The sequence below is a fragment of the Babylonia areolata genome, chromosome 6 (genome assembly GCF_041734735.1).
Source record: "Babylonia areolata isolate BAREFJ2019XMU chromosome 6, ASM4173473v1, whole genome shotgun sequence".
Lineage (NCBI taxonomy): Eukaryota > Metazoa > Mollusca > Gastropoda > Neogastropoda > Buccinidae > Babylonia > Babylonia areolata.
The window spans coordinates 44,461,461-44,480,534 of NC_134881.1; the positions used below are offsets into that span (position 1 = coordinate 44,461,461).

Here is a 19,074-nt window from a genome sequence, read left to right on the forward strand (position 1 = left end):
TATACTATATGCTTAAATACTGTTTCTTTTCTTACTAAGTAAATGATAATCTTCCTCTGGCATACATTTTCAGTCTCTCTCACACTTTGAAATATATATGTTTTATTGAGACACATAATGTGAAAGGAGGGATAAAAGACTTCCTTTCTTGTAGTAATTCTTCTCTCTCTCTCTCTCTCACACACACGCACGCACGCACGCACACACACACACACAGATACATGACAAACATGCATCAGTTTGCAGTGTTGTAGATACCCTCCACTAACACATTTTTTCTTAAAACTCCAGTGTTCATATGTATTTGATTTTTTTTTTTAAGGGAATAGAAACATAACTATAATTGATATTTTTTTCCACACCGATGAACTTCATTATATGTCACTGTCAATGATTATCATTATTTATATACACATGGCAATAAATGTTTCAAAAATATGTCATTGTATGGCTCATTAAATATAATATGGTTGTTAAACAAGAAATAACAAAAGTATGCAACAAACAACTTCTGTTCAACACTGCCAAAATAATATATGAAAACAAACTTGTCTGGTGAACTGAATATCAGTTGTTGATAAGGAACAGCACTGTTTGCTGGCATAAATAGCATTGTTCTTCTTTTTCGTGATTAGCTAAAGGGAGGTGAGATGGGCAGAAGCGGCTCTTTGGATTCTTGAATAAAGTGATCCACAGGAAGAGACGGTGTGGTGAGGTCATTTGAAGATGCAGCTGATGGGATGTATTCAGTTCTGACAGCTGGAGACAGGTTTGGGAGCCCTGGTTATGTGAAGATCAAGCAGCTACTACTGCAGTTCTAGTTCTAGTCCTTGATCATCTACTTTCACGCTGGGGTGTAACTACCTCGGGACCCCTGTCTCTGAAACAGGTTAAAAGGGGTTTATTTATTTATTCATTTATTTATCTATTTATTTCTTTGTTCTGATTATATATTTGCAGCTAAGTTAACTGCCACTATGATGAGCAACATATAGTTCATGACATTCTGCATATGTTGAAACAGAACAGGCACTCCTTAACACCAACAAATTATTGACAGCAACAGTGTAGGGTTCTCCTATGATGTGTGGCCTCCTGGTGACCTTAAATAGTTCCTAGTGGGCTGCTGGCATTGAGACCGTGGCAGATGATCCTGCTTGTGAGTCTCAATTTCAGTTTCTCAAGAAGGCGTCATTGCGTTCAAACAAATCCATATACGCTACACCATATCTGCTAGGCAGATATCTGACTAGCAGCATAACCCAACACGCTTAGGCCTTAAGTGCATGTATATATCTGGTGTCCCGAAAAAAGTGAACCGCTTTTTGACAAGTATTTTCTCAGTGATAGAGAAACCGAATTCATTGAAAATTTTCACACAGTAACCTTAGGGTATCATCAACAAGTCTGCAAATTATCTAAATGTTCGGACGCAAATTATGCGAGTATTGTCAAATTCCAAACAGCATGTCAAAAAATCCAGTATCAGAGATGTGCAATGTGACCTTCATCATGTTCATGCCAACTGCCAGGTGTTGGCATCTGTCAGTTAGTGTCAGTCTAAAAATAGCCTGTCTGGATGTCAAGTCTATTGATTTTTTTAATTGTCGTCTGTATCCAAAATCAGTTTCTGTCCAAAGTTTCAGTTTGGAAGGATCAACCATGCCTTTGAGTGAAAGTGATAAGGTTACCATTGAAAACTTTCAAGGAGAAAATGAGTTTTCCTCTGATATTGGATTTTTTGACATGCTGTTTTGAATTTGACAATACTAGCATGATTTGCGTCCGAACTTTTAAATATTTTGCAGACTTGTTGATAATACCCAAAGGTTACTGTGTGAATTTTTTTTTTTAATGAATTCGGTTTCTCTATCACTGAGTAAATACTTGTCAAAAAGCGGTTCACTTTTGTGGGGACACCCGATATATTTGTGTACCTATCAGAATGGATTTATTCGACAGAATTTTGCTAGAGGACAACGCTCTCGTTGCCATAGGTTCTTTTCCAGTGCGCCAAGTGCGTGCTGCACACGTGACCTCGGTTTATCGTCTCATCCGAATGACTCGATGCTCAGTTTGATTTTCCAGTCAAACGTGGGTGAAAGGGTGAGAGCGGGATTCGAACCCACACCCTCACGGACTCTCTACATTGGCAGCTGAGGGTCTTAACCATTCTGCTATCTTCCTCCGTAAAGTGAGTGGCATGGGAGTAATGCCACTGAAACCGTGCAGATGATAGGAAAGCAAAAAATAAACAACACAAAACAAAGCAAAGTTTCTGACATTGTTTATAGCACTACTTTGATCTATAACAAAATCAGACAAAGCAGAATATGGCAACCATTTCGCTAAATCAATCATTGCCAAATGACTAAAACACATGAGCTGATTATCAGAGTGCAACTGCAAAGTAAATATTTTGGTGAATAGCACACAAACTTCAAGAAGGGAAAAGACTTTCCAGGAAAAGAAAAAAAGAAGATACTGGTGAATCACCCAGGAAAATGGAAAGAAGATTGAAAAGCAATGTAAACATATCATTTCCACTCTCTCTCTCTCTCTCTCTCTCTCTCTCTCTCACACACACACACACACACACACAACCATGCGTGCGTACACACACACACACACACACACACACACACTCACTCACTCACTCACTCACTCATACACACTCACACACATACGCACCCCATCTAAACCATCCTTTTAATTTTGGACGACCGATTTGGATTTGTGGTCATTTCCACTGAGGACTCCTCCGGATCCAAGTATTGGGAAGTGGACCTGGACATGTTAATGTTAAATGATAATAATAATAAAATAAAAAAATAAATAAAAAAGTGTTCGTTGCTGTTGCTGCAAAATTCGTTAATTACCTCCAGAGAGAACAGTAGTAATAATGATAGAATGTGTGTTCGTTGCTGTCGCAAGATTCGTTAATTACCTCCAGAGAGAATGGTAGTAATAACAATGAAATATGTTTTCGTTGGTGTCGCAAGATTCGTTAATTATACCTCCAGAGAGATACGTAGTAACAATAATGAAATATGTTTTCGTTGCTGTCGCAAGATTCGTTAATTACCTCCAGAGAGATAAGTAGTAACAATAATAAAATATGTTTTCGTTGGTGTCACAAGATTCGTTAATCATACCTCCAGAGATAGTGATAATAATGAAATATGTTTTCGTTGGTGTCGCAAGATTCGTTAATTACCTCCTGAGAGATAAGTAGTAACAATAATGAAATATGTTTTCGTTGGTGTCACAAGATTCGTTAATTACCTCCAGAGATAGTAATAATAATGAAATATGTTTTCGTTGGTGTCGCAAGATTCGTTAATTACCTCCAGAGAGATAAGTAGTAATAATAATGAAATATGTTTTTGTTGCTGTCGCAAGATTCGTTAATTACCTCCAGAGAGATCAGTAGTAATAATAATGAAATGGTGTTTTCGTTGCTGTCGCAAGATTCATTAATTACCCCCAGAGAGATAAGTAGTAACAATAATAAAATATGTTTTCGTTGGTGTCGCAATATTCGTTAATTACCTTCAGAGAGATAAGTAATAACAATAATAAAATATGTTTTCGTTGGTGTCGCAATATTCGTTAATTACGTTCAGAGAGATAAGTAATAACAATAATAAAATATGTTTTCGTTGGTGTCGCAAGATTCGTTAATTACCTCCAGAGAGATAAGTAATAACAATAATAAAATATGTTTTCGTTGGTGTCGCAATATTCGTTAATTACCTCCAGAGAGATAAGTAGTAACAATAATAAAATATGTTTTCGTTGGTGTCGCAAGATTCTATAATTACCTCCAGAGAGATAAGTAGTAACAATAATAAAATATGTTTTCGTTGGTGTCGCAAGATTCGTTAATTACCTTCAGAGAGATAAGTAGTAACAATAATGAAATATGTTTTCGTTGCTGTCGCAAGATTCGTTAATTATCCCTCCAGAGAGATAAGAAATAACAATAATAAAATATGTTTTCGTTGGTGTCGCAATATTCGTTAATTACCTCCAGAGAGATAAGTAGTAACAATAATAAAATATGTTTTCGTTGGTGTCGCAATATTCGTTAATTACCTCCAGAGAGATAAGTAGTAACAATAATAAAATATGTTTTCGTTGGTATCGCAAGATTCGTTAATTACCTCCAGAGAGATAAGTAGTAACAATAATAAAATATGTTTTCGTTGGTGTCGCAAGATTCGTTAATTACCTTCAGAGAGATAAGTAGTAACAATAATGAAATATGTTTTCGTTGCTGTCGCAAGATTCGTTAATTATACCTCCAGAGAGATAAGAAATAACAATAATAAAATATGTTTTCGTTGGTGTCGCAAGATTCGTTAATTACCTCCAGAGAGATAAGTAGTAATAATAATGAAATATGTTTTCTTTGCTGTCGCAAGATTCGTTAATTGCCTCCAGAGAGATCAGTAGTAACAATAATGAAATATGTTTTCGTTGGTGTCGCAAGATTCGTTAATTACCTCCTGAGAGATAAGTAGTAATAATAATGAAATATGTTTTTGTTGCTGTCGCAAGATTCGTTAATTACCTCCAGAGATAGTAATAATAATGAAATATGTTTTCGTTGGTGTCGCAAGATTCGTTAATTACCTCCAGAGAGATCAGTAGTAATAATAATGAAATATGTTTTTGTTGCTGTCGCAAGATTCGTTAATTACCTCCAGAGAGATCAGTAGTAATAATAATGAAATATGTTTTTGTTGCTGTCGCAAGATTCGTTAATTACCTCCAGAGAGATCAGTAGTAATAATAATGAAATGGTGTTTTCGTTGCTGTCGCAAGATTCATTAATTACCTCCAGAGAGATAAGTAGTAACAATAATAAAATATGTTTTCGTTGGTGTCGCAAGATTCGTTAATTACCTCCAGAGAGATAAGTAATAGCAATAATAAAATATGTTTTCGTTGGTGTCGCAAGATTCGTTAATTACCTTCAGAGAGATAAGTAGTAACAATAATAAAATATGTTTTCGTTGTTGTTGCAAAATTCGTTATTTACCTCCAGATGGATAAGTAGTAAAGAATAAAATTAACTGTGTTTTCGTTGTTGCTGCAAAATTCGTTAATTACCCCCCGAGAGATAAACAATAATAATAATAAATCATATTTTCGTTATTGTTGCTGAATTCGTTGATTACCTCCAGAGAGATATGTAGTAATAATAATAAATTATGTTTTCGTTGCTGTTGTATTCTTTCGTTGCTTTCGCAAGATTCGGCGTTAATTACCTCAAGAGAGATAAGTAGTAATTATAATACAATATGTTTTCGTCGCTGTCGCCAGATTCTTTAATTGCCTCCTGAGCGATAAGTAATGATAATGAATTATGTTTTCGTTGTTGTCACAAAATTCGTAAGTTACCTTCTTTTTTTTTTCTTCTTTTTTTTTTTTTAACACTTTATTCTATTCAACAATAGGCTACAGAACAGAAATGTGAGTCAGGGTGGAAGTATGCCAGTGAGCAGGTGCTCCATGCGAGGAGAGAAAGACAATGTCCTATTCTAGCATCCTAAATTTTTGCACCAACATTTTCATGGTTCGTGGGACACACAAAAAAGAAAAAAAAAAGAGGAAAAATGCAAGATGATGGCACCTTACTTTATTGACCGTATCCCCATCAAAACTGAGTAAATATAACGTACAAAACAAGAAGAGTCGAAATCCACTGAAAATGGGTTATTACAACATCTACTAATGGTAATCATTATCGTTTCATGCATGCACACAAACTGTCGGTAAAATGCAAAACGGGTTCCTAAATTTAGGATGCTGAGAAAGGACTTTGCCGAGAGTGATGCTAGCAGTGTGGGAAGGATTGCTTATTTACATTCCTTTAAGCAGTGGTGTCAAAGTTTTTATGTGTGTAGTTCTGTTGTTGGTGGTTTTTTTGTTGTTTTTTGTTGTTGTTTTTTTGTAGCTGCACAATGTTATGTTGATCAAACTCCACGTTTAACTACAAGACAATACTAGATCACTGCAATTTTTGTTGTTGTTGTTGTTGTTGTTGTGTGTGTGTGTGTGTGTGTGTGTGTGTGTGTGTGTGTGTGTGTGTGTGTGTTCATACACGCACAAAATGTGATGATTATGCTAAAGAACATTTCTTAAGAGAACAAACATACACTCGCGTTTGCTGGGAGGGGGGGGGGGGGATAAGACGGGGACAGAACAAATTTGAATGTAAAGAAAATGAACAGTCTTGGAAAAAACAACAACTAAGTATACATGCATGCAGGTCTGCAGGATATGCCATCATATTACATATGATGCATGTATATTACATACCTATACTGATTTCTATATTCATCAATACATACATATATCCATCCAAACAAACCAATACTTACATACATGCATATATATATATATACATACATATATATACATCTATATTCATCAATGCATACATATATCTATTAAAACAAACCAGTACATACAAACAAATCAAATTACCAAATGCAAACATCTGAAAACATAACAGAAGCTCATCAAAAATACATATACATACATACTTTTGTTATCTATTTTTACATTTTACATACATGTATACTTCTTATTTTCCTAAGCATGGATCTTTGCAACGACTCTCCTATAGCATCGTTCTATCAAACTTATGCTTCTTATTTTCCTGAGCATGGATCTTCAGTTGCAATAGATCATGCTGACAGATGTCAACGACTCTCCCATACCATCGTTCTATCTAACTAAATGTATAAAGTGACCACCAAGATTTCAAAGTAGAATTATAGCGATCTTCTCTGACCTGCTAACTGAAACATCGACAGCTGCACTGATGCAATCAGTTTTTCCTTATAAAAGGCACGTGATAAGTCCATTTCAGAAAATTATCATGATCCTCATTTTTAAAAGGAAAAGAAATTCTAGCTGGTATCTGTATTGTAATTGTTCTGTAACGTGCGAGAATGAATTTTGTTAATTTGTTTGGCAAGTACTGTTATGAAATTACATATATTATATAAAATGCACATGAATCTTATTATTCTTATTTTCTTATTATGATCATGACCTGGACATATTGAGGGTGGTGTCCAAATCCATCCACTGGGGCCACATCATGAAGATGGGCTGCGGCAGAACCAGCACATGCGACACGTCGTCGCAGGCCAGGAGAGGTTTGCCGTACTTGTGACCCTTGGGTCGGCCCTGCCACGCGGCCACAGAGTCCGGAGACTCGGACGTTAGTAAGCCGACGGGGATGGTGGCTTCTCTCTTGTCGTCTCCCCTGGCGGAAGAAACGGACACACAACGCTCCTGTGACTTCTGGAAAGAAAAAAAAAAAAAAAGAAAGAAAGAAAGAAAAAAGAATAGACGAATTAAAAGAAAAATTATAAACTGGTTGATTTATTAACTTGTAGTCTGTAATGAGAAAGTCCTCAAGTGTGCATTCTCTGTTCTTACAAGGTTGATGAATCAGCAAGCACAGGACGGTCCTGGGTTGTTGTTTTTTTGTTTTTTTTTTAACTGATTAAAAGGAAAAGTATAAACCAGTTGATTTACTCACTTGCGGTCAGTAAAGTTTTACATATGAGAAAGTCCTGTGTGCATTCTCTGGGGTGTTGTTTTTTTGTTGTTTTTTTATATAAGACTGATGCATCAACAGACACAGGACGATCCTGAGGTTTTAAAAAAAATAGAAAAAGAAAAAAAGAGACCAATTAAAAGGAAAAATATAAACCAATTGGTTTATTTACTAGAGGTCTGTAAAGTTTTTTTTTCCATATGAGAAAGTCCTCATGTGTGCATTCCCTCATTGCGTTAACATGATTGATGAATCCATAGGCCCCCACCGTCCTTAAATCAACAACAAAACCTTCACAACACCAAGTGGACGACTTGACCAGGAAGGGTGTGAGCCAGTAAGTCGTTCAACTCAAAAGTCTATCACATGATGAGCACGAAAATCATATCAATATAATCAACTTCATCTCTAGATACAACATTTTCTTTGAACTGCTACTGCTACAGTTCAATTGCAGCTGCTGCTACATGCATTGTCGTTACTTCTCGTGTTTCTGCCCCAGTGTTGTAAACGGTCAGCGATTTTTTTTTTTTAAGATGTTACAAGACTGCACAATTTATCTTTGCTTTTAGCGGTAAGAATCTTCCCATGTCAGTCTACACTAATTCCATAATACACAGAAATATTACCGCTTCTACGCAAAACTAGCGCTGGTCTTCTGCTAGTGTTACATGCGTAGCTACTTTCAGCAGCCATTACAAATATTGCTACTGGTGCTACGGCGTATCACTTCTATCATTGCCACTACTACAAATTACCACTGGATTTTTAAGCAGATGTGGTATATATATATATATATATATATATATGCAGTATCCGTCCGCCTGCTTTTGACGCGTTCCTTAAAACTGAAACTACTACAGTTACTGCAACTTCTTCTTTCTTTTCTTTCTTTTTTTATACACATATATATTTTTTTTAATACAATAAAGTCGATATGGTGCATAGTGTAACGATCAGTTCACCCGCTTTCACGCTTCTTTCAAATCCAACTTTCTGCTGCTAATCCTACTACTGCTACGTACTACTTCTATCCTCCTCCTCTTCCTACAACCACTAGCCTATTATCACCACCACGATAACTACTACAACCACACTACTACTCCTACCACTTCTACCACCACCACCACGACAACAACAACAACAACTACTACTACTTTCTACTAACACGCACTACCATCTTCACCACCACCAAGACAATAAACAACAACTGCTACTACTATGACTACTACCACACGGTCTACTGATATGTGATGTTGGTTCTTTTTTTTCTCTTTTTTTTCCGATGTCGTCCTCCTGCTGTTATTGTGTCGAGCGGACAGTGTGCAGGCTGGCGGTACCTCGCTGGCAAATTCTTTTGTCGAGCAGGTGATGGTGTGGTTTACAGGGGTTCAGTCCCTACACTTTGACGCCTCCTTGAAACTGCAACTACAACTACAACCACTACATCTGGGGAAGAAAAAAAAAAGAAAGAAAAAGAAAGCACATGTGGTGCAGTGCACATGCATCCCCATTCCGTCCACATGCTTTAACCCTTTCACCGCCAAGCTCGCACAGGCGTGGTAGAGGACCCATGTCACTGAAAGGTAACTATTCATTGGTCTGTTATCCATGAAGCTACTGCTCTTAATGTTCGGTGGTAGATAAGCCATATTTTCTATACATCGCAGGGGAAATCCCCAGCTATTCTTAGCCACGGTCTTTTCTGTGTTTATACCACAAGGGAATTTTGTACTCTGAATTGACTGGCGGCGAAAGGGTTAAACGCCTCCTTGAGATTGAAACTGATATTATCACTATTACGACAACCTCTACAACTGCTATTTTTAAAATTATGCTTCCTTCTCACCCTACGACGACTACCACCAACACCACCACCTCTACTACTCACTACTACCATCACCACTATAACAACTACTGCTCTCACTACCACTACTACTACCACCACCACACCCACCACGACAACAACAACAACCACAACCACAACCACTGCTGCAGCTACTACCACAACTACTCCCATCATCATGACAACAACAACAACAACAATTGTAACTACTACTATACTAGGTGGATAAGATATAATAACTGATGCGTCCTTTCCTTGGGTCTGACATCATCCTCGTTCTGTGAGCTTTTCGACGGGGCAGGAGACAAGAATAGCGAATTTGGGTCGAGGGTCTTCCCCGGCGTCTTGGTGGAGTCGGGGGAGGGGCAGGGGCTAGGGGTGGGGCTTGTGAACGTCACTTGCGCCGTCCCTCCAGCATCTGTCACCTTCCCCATACCAGCATCTGCTGCCGTCTTTCCCCCACCAGCATCTGCTGCCGTCTTTCCCCCACCAGCATCTGCTGTCTTCCCCCCACCAGCATCTGCTGTCTTCCCCTCGCCAGCATCTGCTGTCGTCCCCCCGCCAGCATCTGCTGTCTTCCCCTCGCCAGCATCTGCTGTCTTCCCCCCGCCAGCATCTGCTGTCTTCCCCCCGCCAGCATCTGCTGTCTTCCCCTCGCCAGCATCTGCTGTCTTCCCCCCACCAGCATCTGCCGCCTGCTCATCACTGCCAGCCACACCATCGTCATGGCTGGCAGGGTCCATATTGTCTGTCGTTGCTGTTGTTGTTGGCGATGGTGGTGGTGGTGGTGGTGATGATGATGATGGTATCTTCTGATGGTCGCTTTTGTTTTATTATCAGTGTGAAAGTGTGCCTGCTGCGTGCCGCCGCCGCCGCTGCTGCTGCTGCTGCTGCTGCTGTTCAGAATAAGAAACAGAATCACATCATCAGCCTCGCTACATCTCAGACAGAAAAATGGTGGTGCGTTGTGAAGCGTGTGATACAAAAGCTACCAGTTCCAAGCAGAACACTAACATACAGAATACTTTTTTAAAAAAATAATAATAAATAAAAAGAAGAAAGAAAACATACAGCAAAGTCAGTCTCAAAGTGAGCTCAATGAAAAATAAATCATCATCCAACTATTATTCAGCGCGCGCGCGCACACACACACACACACACACACACACACACGCGCGCGCGCGCGCATGAAGTCGTGGACGATTATGACTTGCCATTGTGAGGGGAAAAAAAGAAAGAAAAAAAAGAAGAAGATTAAGAAGAAAAGAAAAAAAACCCAATGTCTGAACACTGTCTGGCAATTCATACAAACCGTTTACAAAATTAGTGTATAATTATACACACACTTACATCAATGCAATGCCAGTTTTTGTGCTTAAAAAAACAACAACAACAACAACAACAAGGAAACGAAACGACCGACGTACCAGGATGGATGACTGAATCTAAATTCAGTGACTGCAGTCTTCGAAATATCTTCAGGTTTAGCCAATGGAAGACTGCAAATGTGAATGACGTCATTCCACGACTTATCACCTCGTCCACTGAGTGACGTAAAGTGATGCCAGAACTTTAGGACTGGCAATGATCCATTTTCCGATTCGTCTAATTTTGATTAGGTTGTTTTTTTTCCGATTTGCCTCTTCCTTGTTCGCCGGTGTACTCATTGATGCTCTCTCTCTCTCTCTCTCTCTCTCTCTCTCTCTGTGTGTGTGTGTGTGTGTGTGTGTGTGTGTGCGTGTGCGTGTGTGTGTGTGTGTTAATTATAATGAACATTTTGACAGTACAACGACAATGCACATTATCAATTGAGAGGATAATGATGATATTTTAAATGCATGTATTACTGAAGATGAAATTACTTCAACCATCAAAAAACTGAAGAAAGGCAAAAGTGCCGGTGGAGACATGATTCGTAATAAGACTGAAGAAAGGCAAAAGTGCCGATGAAGACATGATTCGTAATGAATATATAATTAACAGCGTTCCTTTGCTGACAGAAACATACTGTAAATTATTTAACAAGATACTGGACGAAGATGTTGTACCAGAAAAATGGGCTTGATAGTGCCATTGTATAAAGGCAAAGGTGATACACTTGACTGTGATAATTATAGGGGAATAACTTTGCTCAGCTGTGTTGGAAAACTATTCACTACAGTGTTAAATGACTGATTTTATGAATGTAAACAATATGCTTTCAGGGGCCCAAGCACGATTTAGACAGTCCCATTCTACATTAGATCAAATGTTTGTTTTGAAATCACTAATTAATATTTTCTCCATGAAAAAGAAGAAACTTTACTGTGCTTTTGTTGATTTAAAAAAAAAAAAAGAAAAAAAAAAGCCTTTGATTCAGTTTGGAGACGTGGGTTATGGCAAAAACTTGTTCATGAAGGCGTGAATGGTAAAATTTTGCGTGTCATAATGAACATGTTTGATAGAATTAAGTCATGTGTGTTTTTAAAAATTAATGGTGAAAAATCTGATTTCTTTAGCATTTGTAAGGGTGTACGACAAAGAGAAAATCTCTCGCCTTTGCTTTTTTTGTCTGTATCTCAATGATTTAGAGTTGTATTTGACTGAGCATAAGAGTCCATCTGTTGATCTTTTATTGAATGTTAACATTTCAGAGTTAGATAATTAGGCTACATGCGATTATTTGTACTGTTGTATGCAGATGACACAATTTTACTTTCAGAGACGAAAGAATGATTACAACAGTCCCTCAATGTTTTTCACAAATATTGTTTAAAATGGAAACTAGTGGTCAATGTAAAGAAAACTAAAATGATGATATTTAATTCTACAAACAAGCTAAAGCCTGTTTTTAAGTTTGGTGATGCATGTTTGGATGTTGTCAATTCTTTTAAATATCTTGGCATCGAATTTAGTAGAACTTTTTACAAAGCTAAAAAAATGATTTATTAAATGGGCCAAAAAGCTATGTTTTCGTTACTCCAGTCAGCCAGAAATCAAGATTTACCTTTACATATCATTCTGGACATGTACCAGTCTATGATTGTTCCTAATTTGTTGTAGGGTGCAGAAATATGGGGTTATGAAAATGTAGATATACTTGAAAAATTAGAATTGAAATTTTTGAAACGCTTGTTCAAACTGAACAGAAATACCATGACCCAAATTGTTTATGGAGAAATTGGTATTTATCCAATTAATGTGTTAGTGAAAATGAGATTAGTTCGATTTTGGACCAGCTTAGTGATATCAAACACAGAAAAATATTCTGGGAAAATATATTTGATATTACTTAATATCGAAATGGTATTTATTCTTCAAAATGGATGAGTTGTATCAGACAAATTTTAATAGAAGCAGGGTATGACTGTGTTTGGGATGGTCAATTCTTCTTGGAGAGGGAATCTTTCTGCAAGAATGTCAACATTGCTTTGAGAGATAGTTTTCAAAATCTATGGAGACATGCTCTAGAGGCGAGTAGTAAATGTTTGTTTTATCGAAATTACAAAAGTGGATTTGGTAGAGAAAAATATTTAAGTCAAATGCCTGATAATTACGTTATCAGCTTCTTCAGATTTCGAAGTTGTAATCATAAGCTGGAAATAGAAACAGGGAGACACAAAGGCATACCACGAGAGTTACGGCTTTGTAAGGTTTGTAACATGTCTGTGATTGGTGATGAGTTTCATTTTATAATGGAATGTCCCAATTATAATCAGTTACGAAATAGATATGTTCCTAAAAAATATTTGTCTCCAAAATCGGTTTTTAATTTTTGTAATATGCTCAAACTGAGGATGCAAAAAAGGCATTTTAGCTGTAAGTAAGATGATTAGATTTGCAAATGTTGCCTAGTTATACTTTTGGAGTTAAAAGACATTTGTGTTTTCTCAACTTTTATGTGACATTGTTGTATATTTGGAAATGTTTGTTCTGGGCACGAAAAGATTATTTTGCAGTAATCCTCCATACTCCAATAGGAGTGAAAGGATAATTTAAACCTTGAAACTTGTGGTTTTTATCTTGCCGCTATTTGTTTTGTGTTTGATGTTGTTCTTCTTCTTGTTTTTAACTGACTCGACGCACGTTGAGGCAGTCACTGGGATGTGTTGCAAGAGTCGATTTGGGATGTGGAGGTGGATGGTATGGAGGTGAAGGGATGTGCGAAGGGTGGCTGGAAACACACATAATGTTTGGAGACAGCACTACCTCAGTAGGGTAGGTGTAAAGGTGGTAAAGGCAGTGTGTGGTGCGGGGTGGTGGTGTGTGTGTGTGTGTGTGTGTGTGTGGAGGCGGGGGGGGGGGGGGGCAGTGCAAGTGCGGCCACTGCATGTTCGGTCGGGCAGCACTGTGTTGAATGAACTGAATGGGAGAGCTCGATGATCAACAGCCGACACACTTCGCTTCGCTGAAAAGTGACCTTGACCTTTCGTGCAGAACGGAAAACATGGCGGATGAACGAGAAACACCACTCGAATCTGCTAGTCAGACAGAAAATGACGAAAAGAAAAAAGAAGAAGAAGAAGTCCAAGATTCAGATTCTGACGAATCAGAAGAAGACGAAAGTGACGATGAGGAGTTGTTTGAAGTGGAAAAGATTATATCCAGAAAGAAGAGAAACGTAAGAAAACCGATGTAAACTTTAGTTTCGATTGTCACTTCGTGTGTTTCTGTTTGACACTGATAAATTTGATTGTAGCATGGTTGCTGCCCGTTCTTCCCGTATTAACTTTTCAACTGAATCTTATCGAACAGACTGCTTAATCCCACACAGCAGCGACAGTTCGTTTAGTTTGTTAAAATTACTTCTTTGCTCTGAAGTAAAGTAAAAGTTGACCGGTGACAATTCATTGATACAGTTGGTTGATGTTTTACTTCGCATGCCTATGATTTACCTATTCTGGCATGCATGAGAGAGTCTATGTATAGAGTTTCTCGAAATTAAGACGAAGAAAAAAACTCTACGAAATTTAAGCCGAGTGAAATCTTGACTTCAATGACCTGATAGCAAAAACTGAAAAAGATAATTATGATTAAAGATCTGTTGTGGCCAATCCTTTCTCTGTTACTGATAAAGGCCTGAAGGAGTGCTGGTGTGGGAGACTGATGAATGAGAGCTTATTTCTGCCAGGATATTAGGAAGGAAATAGCTGTGATCACTGTGATGTTGCTGTAATCAGTTAATGTTATTTCTTAGCCACAGTTACTGCGTTAGTACAGAATTCACAAATTTCAGTTCCCATGGTCCAGTGCATTGAAGCAAATGTGGAGAGTTTCTGCTTTCTCAACAAAAGGGCAATTTTATTTAACAAAAATACCTATGCTAAAATACATCTTCATTTGGTCTTTTTGTTTCATGACCTTTTACTGATGTTTGTGTGGGTGTAGCAATTTACACTATGTTTGCTAACAGTCAAACACAAGAAAGCTTTTTTCTTGCAGGATTTGCTCCAGAAAGTTGAGTAATTCTTGCCATCCATGAGCACTATGCCAGAGTCTTCATTTTCAGTTTACTGTAGCTTCAGCTTTTCAAAAGATACAGACCTCGAAAAGGTGCTGTTAAATGAAGGGTTTTTATCTGGAGGGAAAAAAAACTGGACCTCAACAAAGGGCTTAGAATTTAAAGAATTAAAAAAGTGACATGGATGCATTGTCCCGAGGGAGGAAATTGAAAAGAATGATTTTAAGTACCTGTTTTGTTTTACCTCCCTTGTGGAGCACCGAGAGAAGGTGAACATGCATTGAAGTTGGATATATATATAGATTTGGTTTTTTCCCTTCTTGTTTGTTGTTTAAATCTTACAGTTCTTAACTTATTGATTCGTTCTTTTCACTATGCTGCTCTGTCCACTCAGGCTCTGCCCCCCTATCTTTTTTAATCATCATGATGGTGAAAAAACTCCATCATGGTTCTGGTAGTGTTTATGTATGATTTGAAATAAATGAATAGAGAATGAAACCATCTGTGTATTCTATATTTTGAATGATGAACTGGAGTGGAATGCATTGTAAATCAATTTAAACTGAAAATTTTCAGGGGGCGTATTTGTACCGTGTGCGATGGAAGGGTTACTCGCCATCTAGTGACACCTGGGAACCTGTGGAAAACCTGGACATTGTGGCAGACATGGTGCGGGAATATGACGCTCTGCAGGAAGAGAAAGCCAAGTCCAGACAAGAAGAGCGACGTATCCGAAAAGTAGGTGTTACAAATGGATATGAATTTCTACATAATGATAATATTTTAAAAAATCATGTTATCAGGATTATTGGGGTGTTCTCAGATTTTTCCTGGATTTTGTTTGTTGTAGTATTTGTTTATGGTAGCAAGGTTTGATGATTTCTCAGTGGAGTATTTTTTTTTTTTAAATCTCAGTCAAATTTGCATTAACTTTGTTGAGAATTGTTATTGGTTTTGATATAATTTATGAATACATCTTTTCTGTAGGGTGACAGCAGATACTTTTGTCAGCTATCAACAAAAACAGCTGTGCAGAACCTGCATACCTTTGTTGATCTGGCTTTGATAGGCCAGAGTTGTTCATGTGTGTGTGTGTGTGTGTGTGTGTCTGCATGTGTGTTTGAACTTTTATGGACTCATTTACATGCAGGTCCACAGAGCACTGTTTTTTTCACTCTCTTTCTTTTTTGTTGTTGTTAGGTTCTTTGTTGGTTGGTTTTTTTTTGTTTTGTTTTTTGCTGCTGCTTCTGTGGCTTTCTTCATGGGCAAAAAAAAAAAAAGAAAAAAAGAAGGAAAAAAAAAGAAAAAAAAGCAGCAATCAGAAAAACCACATTTCTTTGTTCACAGTTCCTCATCTGTGTGCTTTTATAGGCTAGAGGCGGACATTTACTGTTTATGTGTTGTATTGTGCAGCTGCGGATGGAGGGGAAGAAGCTGCCCGGAGAGGAGAGCTCTGATGACAACTCCGACTCCAGCAAGGAGGAGAGCCAGCTGTGTGAGACAACCAAGTTCTTCAAGAGGCTGGAGAAGGACAGGGACCTGGTGTGGAGTCAGCCCGACCTCTACTCCAAAGTGAAGTCCAGGTCGGCCTCTCTGTCCAGCAAGAAGCAGCAGGAAGAGCAATTAGAGGAAGCATCAGTCCCGGCACCCTCCATGCCCAAAATTCCCCAGGCGCAGCACGAGAGCAGCAGAGGACGAGGAAGAGGGAGGCCGAGAGGTGGGGGAGGTGCTGCTCGGGAGAAAGGCACTGGCAGGGGTCGGGGCAGACCCCCAAAGAAACTGACCAGCAAAAGTTCGGATGAGGAGGATGACGGAGCAGGTTCCATTGCTTCCCCGACCAAAAGTGCAGGGCGTGGCAGGGGCCGACCTCGGAAGTCAGAGAAGGGAAGCATCTCCGACTCTCTCTCCGACGATTCTTCATCTCTATCAGACAGCAGCAGCCAGGCTGGGGGCGACAAACAGAGTGTCAAAGACTTGGAGGGAAAAGGGGACAGTGATGACTCTGCTCCTCTTGCACAAATCAACAGCTCAAAGAAACCCAGCGCAGACAGCTCAGAGAAAAGGGATTCCAAAGAACCCACAGCGGCTGGAAAACCAGCTGGAAAACCAAGAGGTCGACCTCCAAAAAAGGTGGCTAAGGAGGAGACGAGGGATTCAGATAGCTCTGCATTACCTGTGACTAAACTTAAAAGCGCTGGCAGAGGTCGTGGCAGGCCACGTAAAACAGCACCAGTCAGAGAGAATTTGGAAGACAGCGATGCTGACCCTGACAAAAGAAAGGTGAAGGATGACTCTGGTGTTGCAGTGAAGACTAAAGGAAGAAGCCGGGGAAGGCCACCCAAAAGCAAAGAGTTGGTGATTGACAGCTCTGATGAGAATGAGAAGTCTGATGATTCTGCTCCCCTGGTGAAGAAGTCTAAAGTCCCTCACAAGGAGAAGTTGACCAGTGACCATTCTGAAGACAATGAAGCTTCAGATGTGTCCCTCCCACCTGTGAAGAAGAAGGGAGGGAGAGGGCGGGGCCGACCTCGGAAGAACGTGATCAGTGACACCTCTGAGGATAATGAGTCTGACAGTGCAGCTTCAGTGACCAAGATCAATGAAACATCCCAGGACAGGTCAAGGATGGCCGTCATCACTGAACACTCTGAAGAAAACGATTCTGGAGAGGACTTTAGTTCTTCCAGAAAAACTGAAGATCAGACAAACAAATCGAACAAGACTCCTGCAAGTGAAAAGGCAGCTGAAAAAGAAGATGATTCTGTATTCATTGTGAAGTCAAAGGCTAGTGGTAAAACAAAAAGCAAGTCCAAGTCAAGAAACAAAATTGAGGACTCTGAGTCAGAAGGGAGTGTTTCTGATCATTCTTCTGTTCGCAAAAAGTCACCACAGCCATCTCAAACTTCTGAGAAAAAGAAGCCAAAGAAAGCTACCAAAACTAAGAAAGATTCTGAAGGAAGAAAGCAGCAGCCTAATTCTTCCAGTGGAAATGAGTCCAAGAAGACTGTGACCAAACCAGAGAAAGCCAGCCCATCTGACATTACATTGGAACGAACGGCACCATCAAAAACGAGCAGTCAGCAGTCTGGAGCAGATGGAGCTGTAGTTGATTCTAGAAACAGGGCAAGTGAAACAACATTGGCCACTTCATCTTCATCTTCATTGTCATCCACACACGCCAAGACCACCCCCCAAGAGAGCAGCCTGAAGACTCTCCCAACCCCTTCATCAAGATCCAAATCGGAGTCGGTCATTCCTGTCCTGGAAAAACTGGCCATGGCGTCAGTCACTGACCATTTCCCAGCAGAACCCAGCAACCAGAACACCGTGGATCAGAGAGAGGCCCAGTTCTCTGCAGCCTTGTCTAACAGCAAAGGAGATTTTAAGTCTGAGCCAGTGAACGCTCAGAAAAAGGCTGCAAAAAAGAGCAGCAAGGACAATAAGGTAATGAGGAGATGGCATGTGTGAGTCACACAGATGGTACCTGTGTTATGTTTTTTTTTAATTCACTTTTTCTTATTGTGTTTATTGTTGTTGTTACTATTTTTTTAATGTTTTTAATCATGGATTTTTTCTGTTTGGTTTTCATTTGAATTAAGTATCCAGTGTGCAGTGAAAAATGAAAATGAGAAATCCTTGGGGGACCTTTTTCAATAATATCTATACTGCATCACAGAAATAGACACAACTCTTATTGATGGGTGAACACACATGCAGACACACGGCGCACATACATGATTACATACACACACATGCACACACACACATGCACATGGATGTACATGGGCACACTACATATTTGCATACATGTTTGCACACATTTCATACAGGCTTACATGCATTACATGAACCTGAACATGTGCACACATGCACATGCACGCACACACACACACATACCTACTTGTACACTGATACAAACATCATATGATCATTTTGTATCTTATGATAATTAAATTTGATGAAAAGAAATTTTTCAACAGTGATAAATCTGATTACTTTTTCAGTACTTTAGAAAATAAAGAATGTTTATGTTGTCATCACTGATGAATTATCTGTTGCAGATTTAGTTATCTTGCGCTCAGCTTTGAACGTTTATTCTGTTTTTGATTTCAGGAAATTTTTATATCACCAAAGAAACTTCTCACAAAAGGTTTGTAGTCTTCAGTCTGTCAGTATGTCTTTACAGAATATAATCAATCAACA

The 19,074-nt window shown here is 38.9% G+C and overlaps 1 protein-coding gene across 1 annotated transcript in view; it reads left to right on the forward strand.

Moving 5' to 3' along the window:
• Positions 1-13,857: 13,857 nt before the first annotated feature.
• Positions 13,858-19,074, forward strand: part of LOC143283538 (uncharacterized) — a 28,024-nt gene continuing 22,807 nt past the window's right edge. The window contains exons 1-4 of the mRNA XM_076589783.1: positions 13,858-14,031; positions 15,448-15,609; positions 16,285-18,315; positions 18,985-19,021. Of these exons, the coding sequence (XP_076445898.1) occupies positions 13,858-14,031; positions 15,448-15,609; positions 16,285-18,315; positions 18,985-19,021 (2,404 nt within the window). The remainder of the gene's footprint in view (positions 14,032-15,447; positions 15,610-16,284; positions 18,316-18,984; positions 19,022-19,074) is intronic.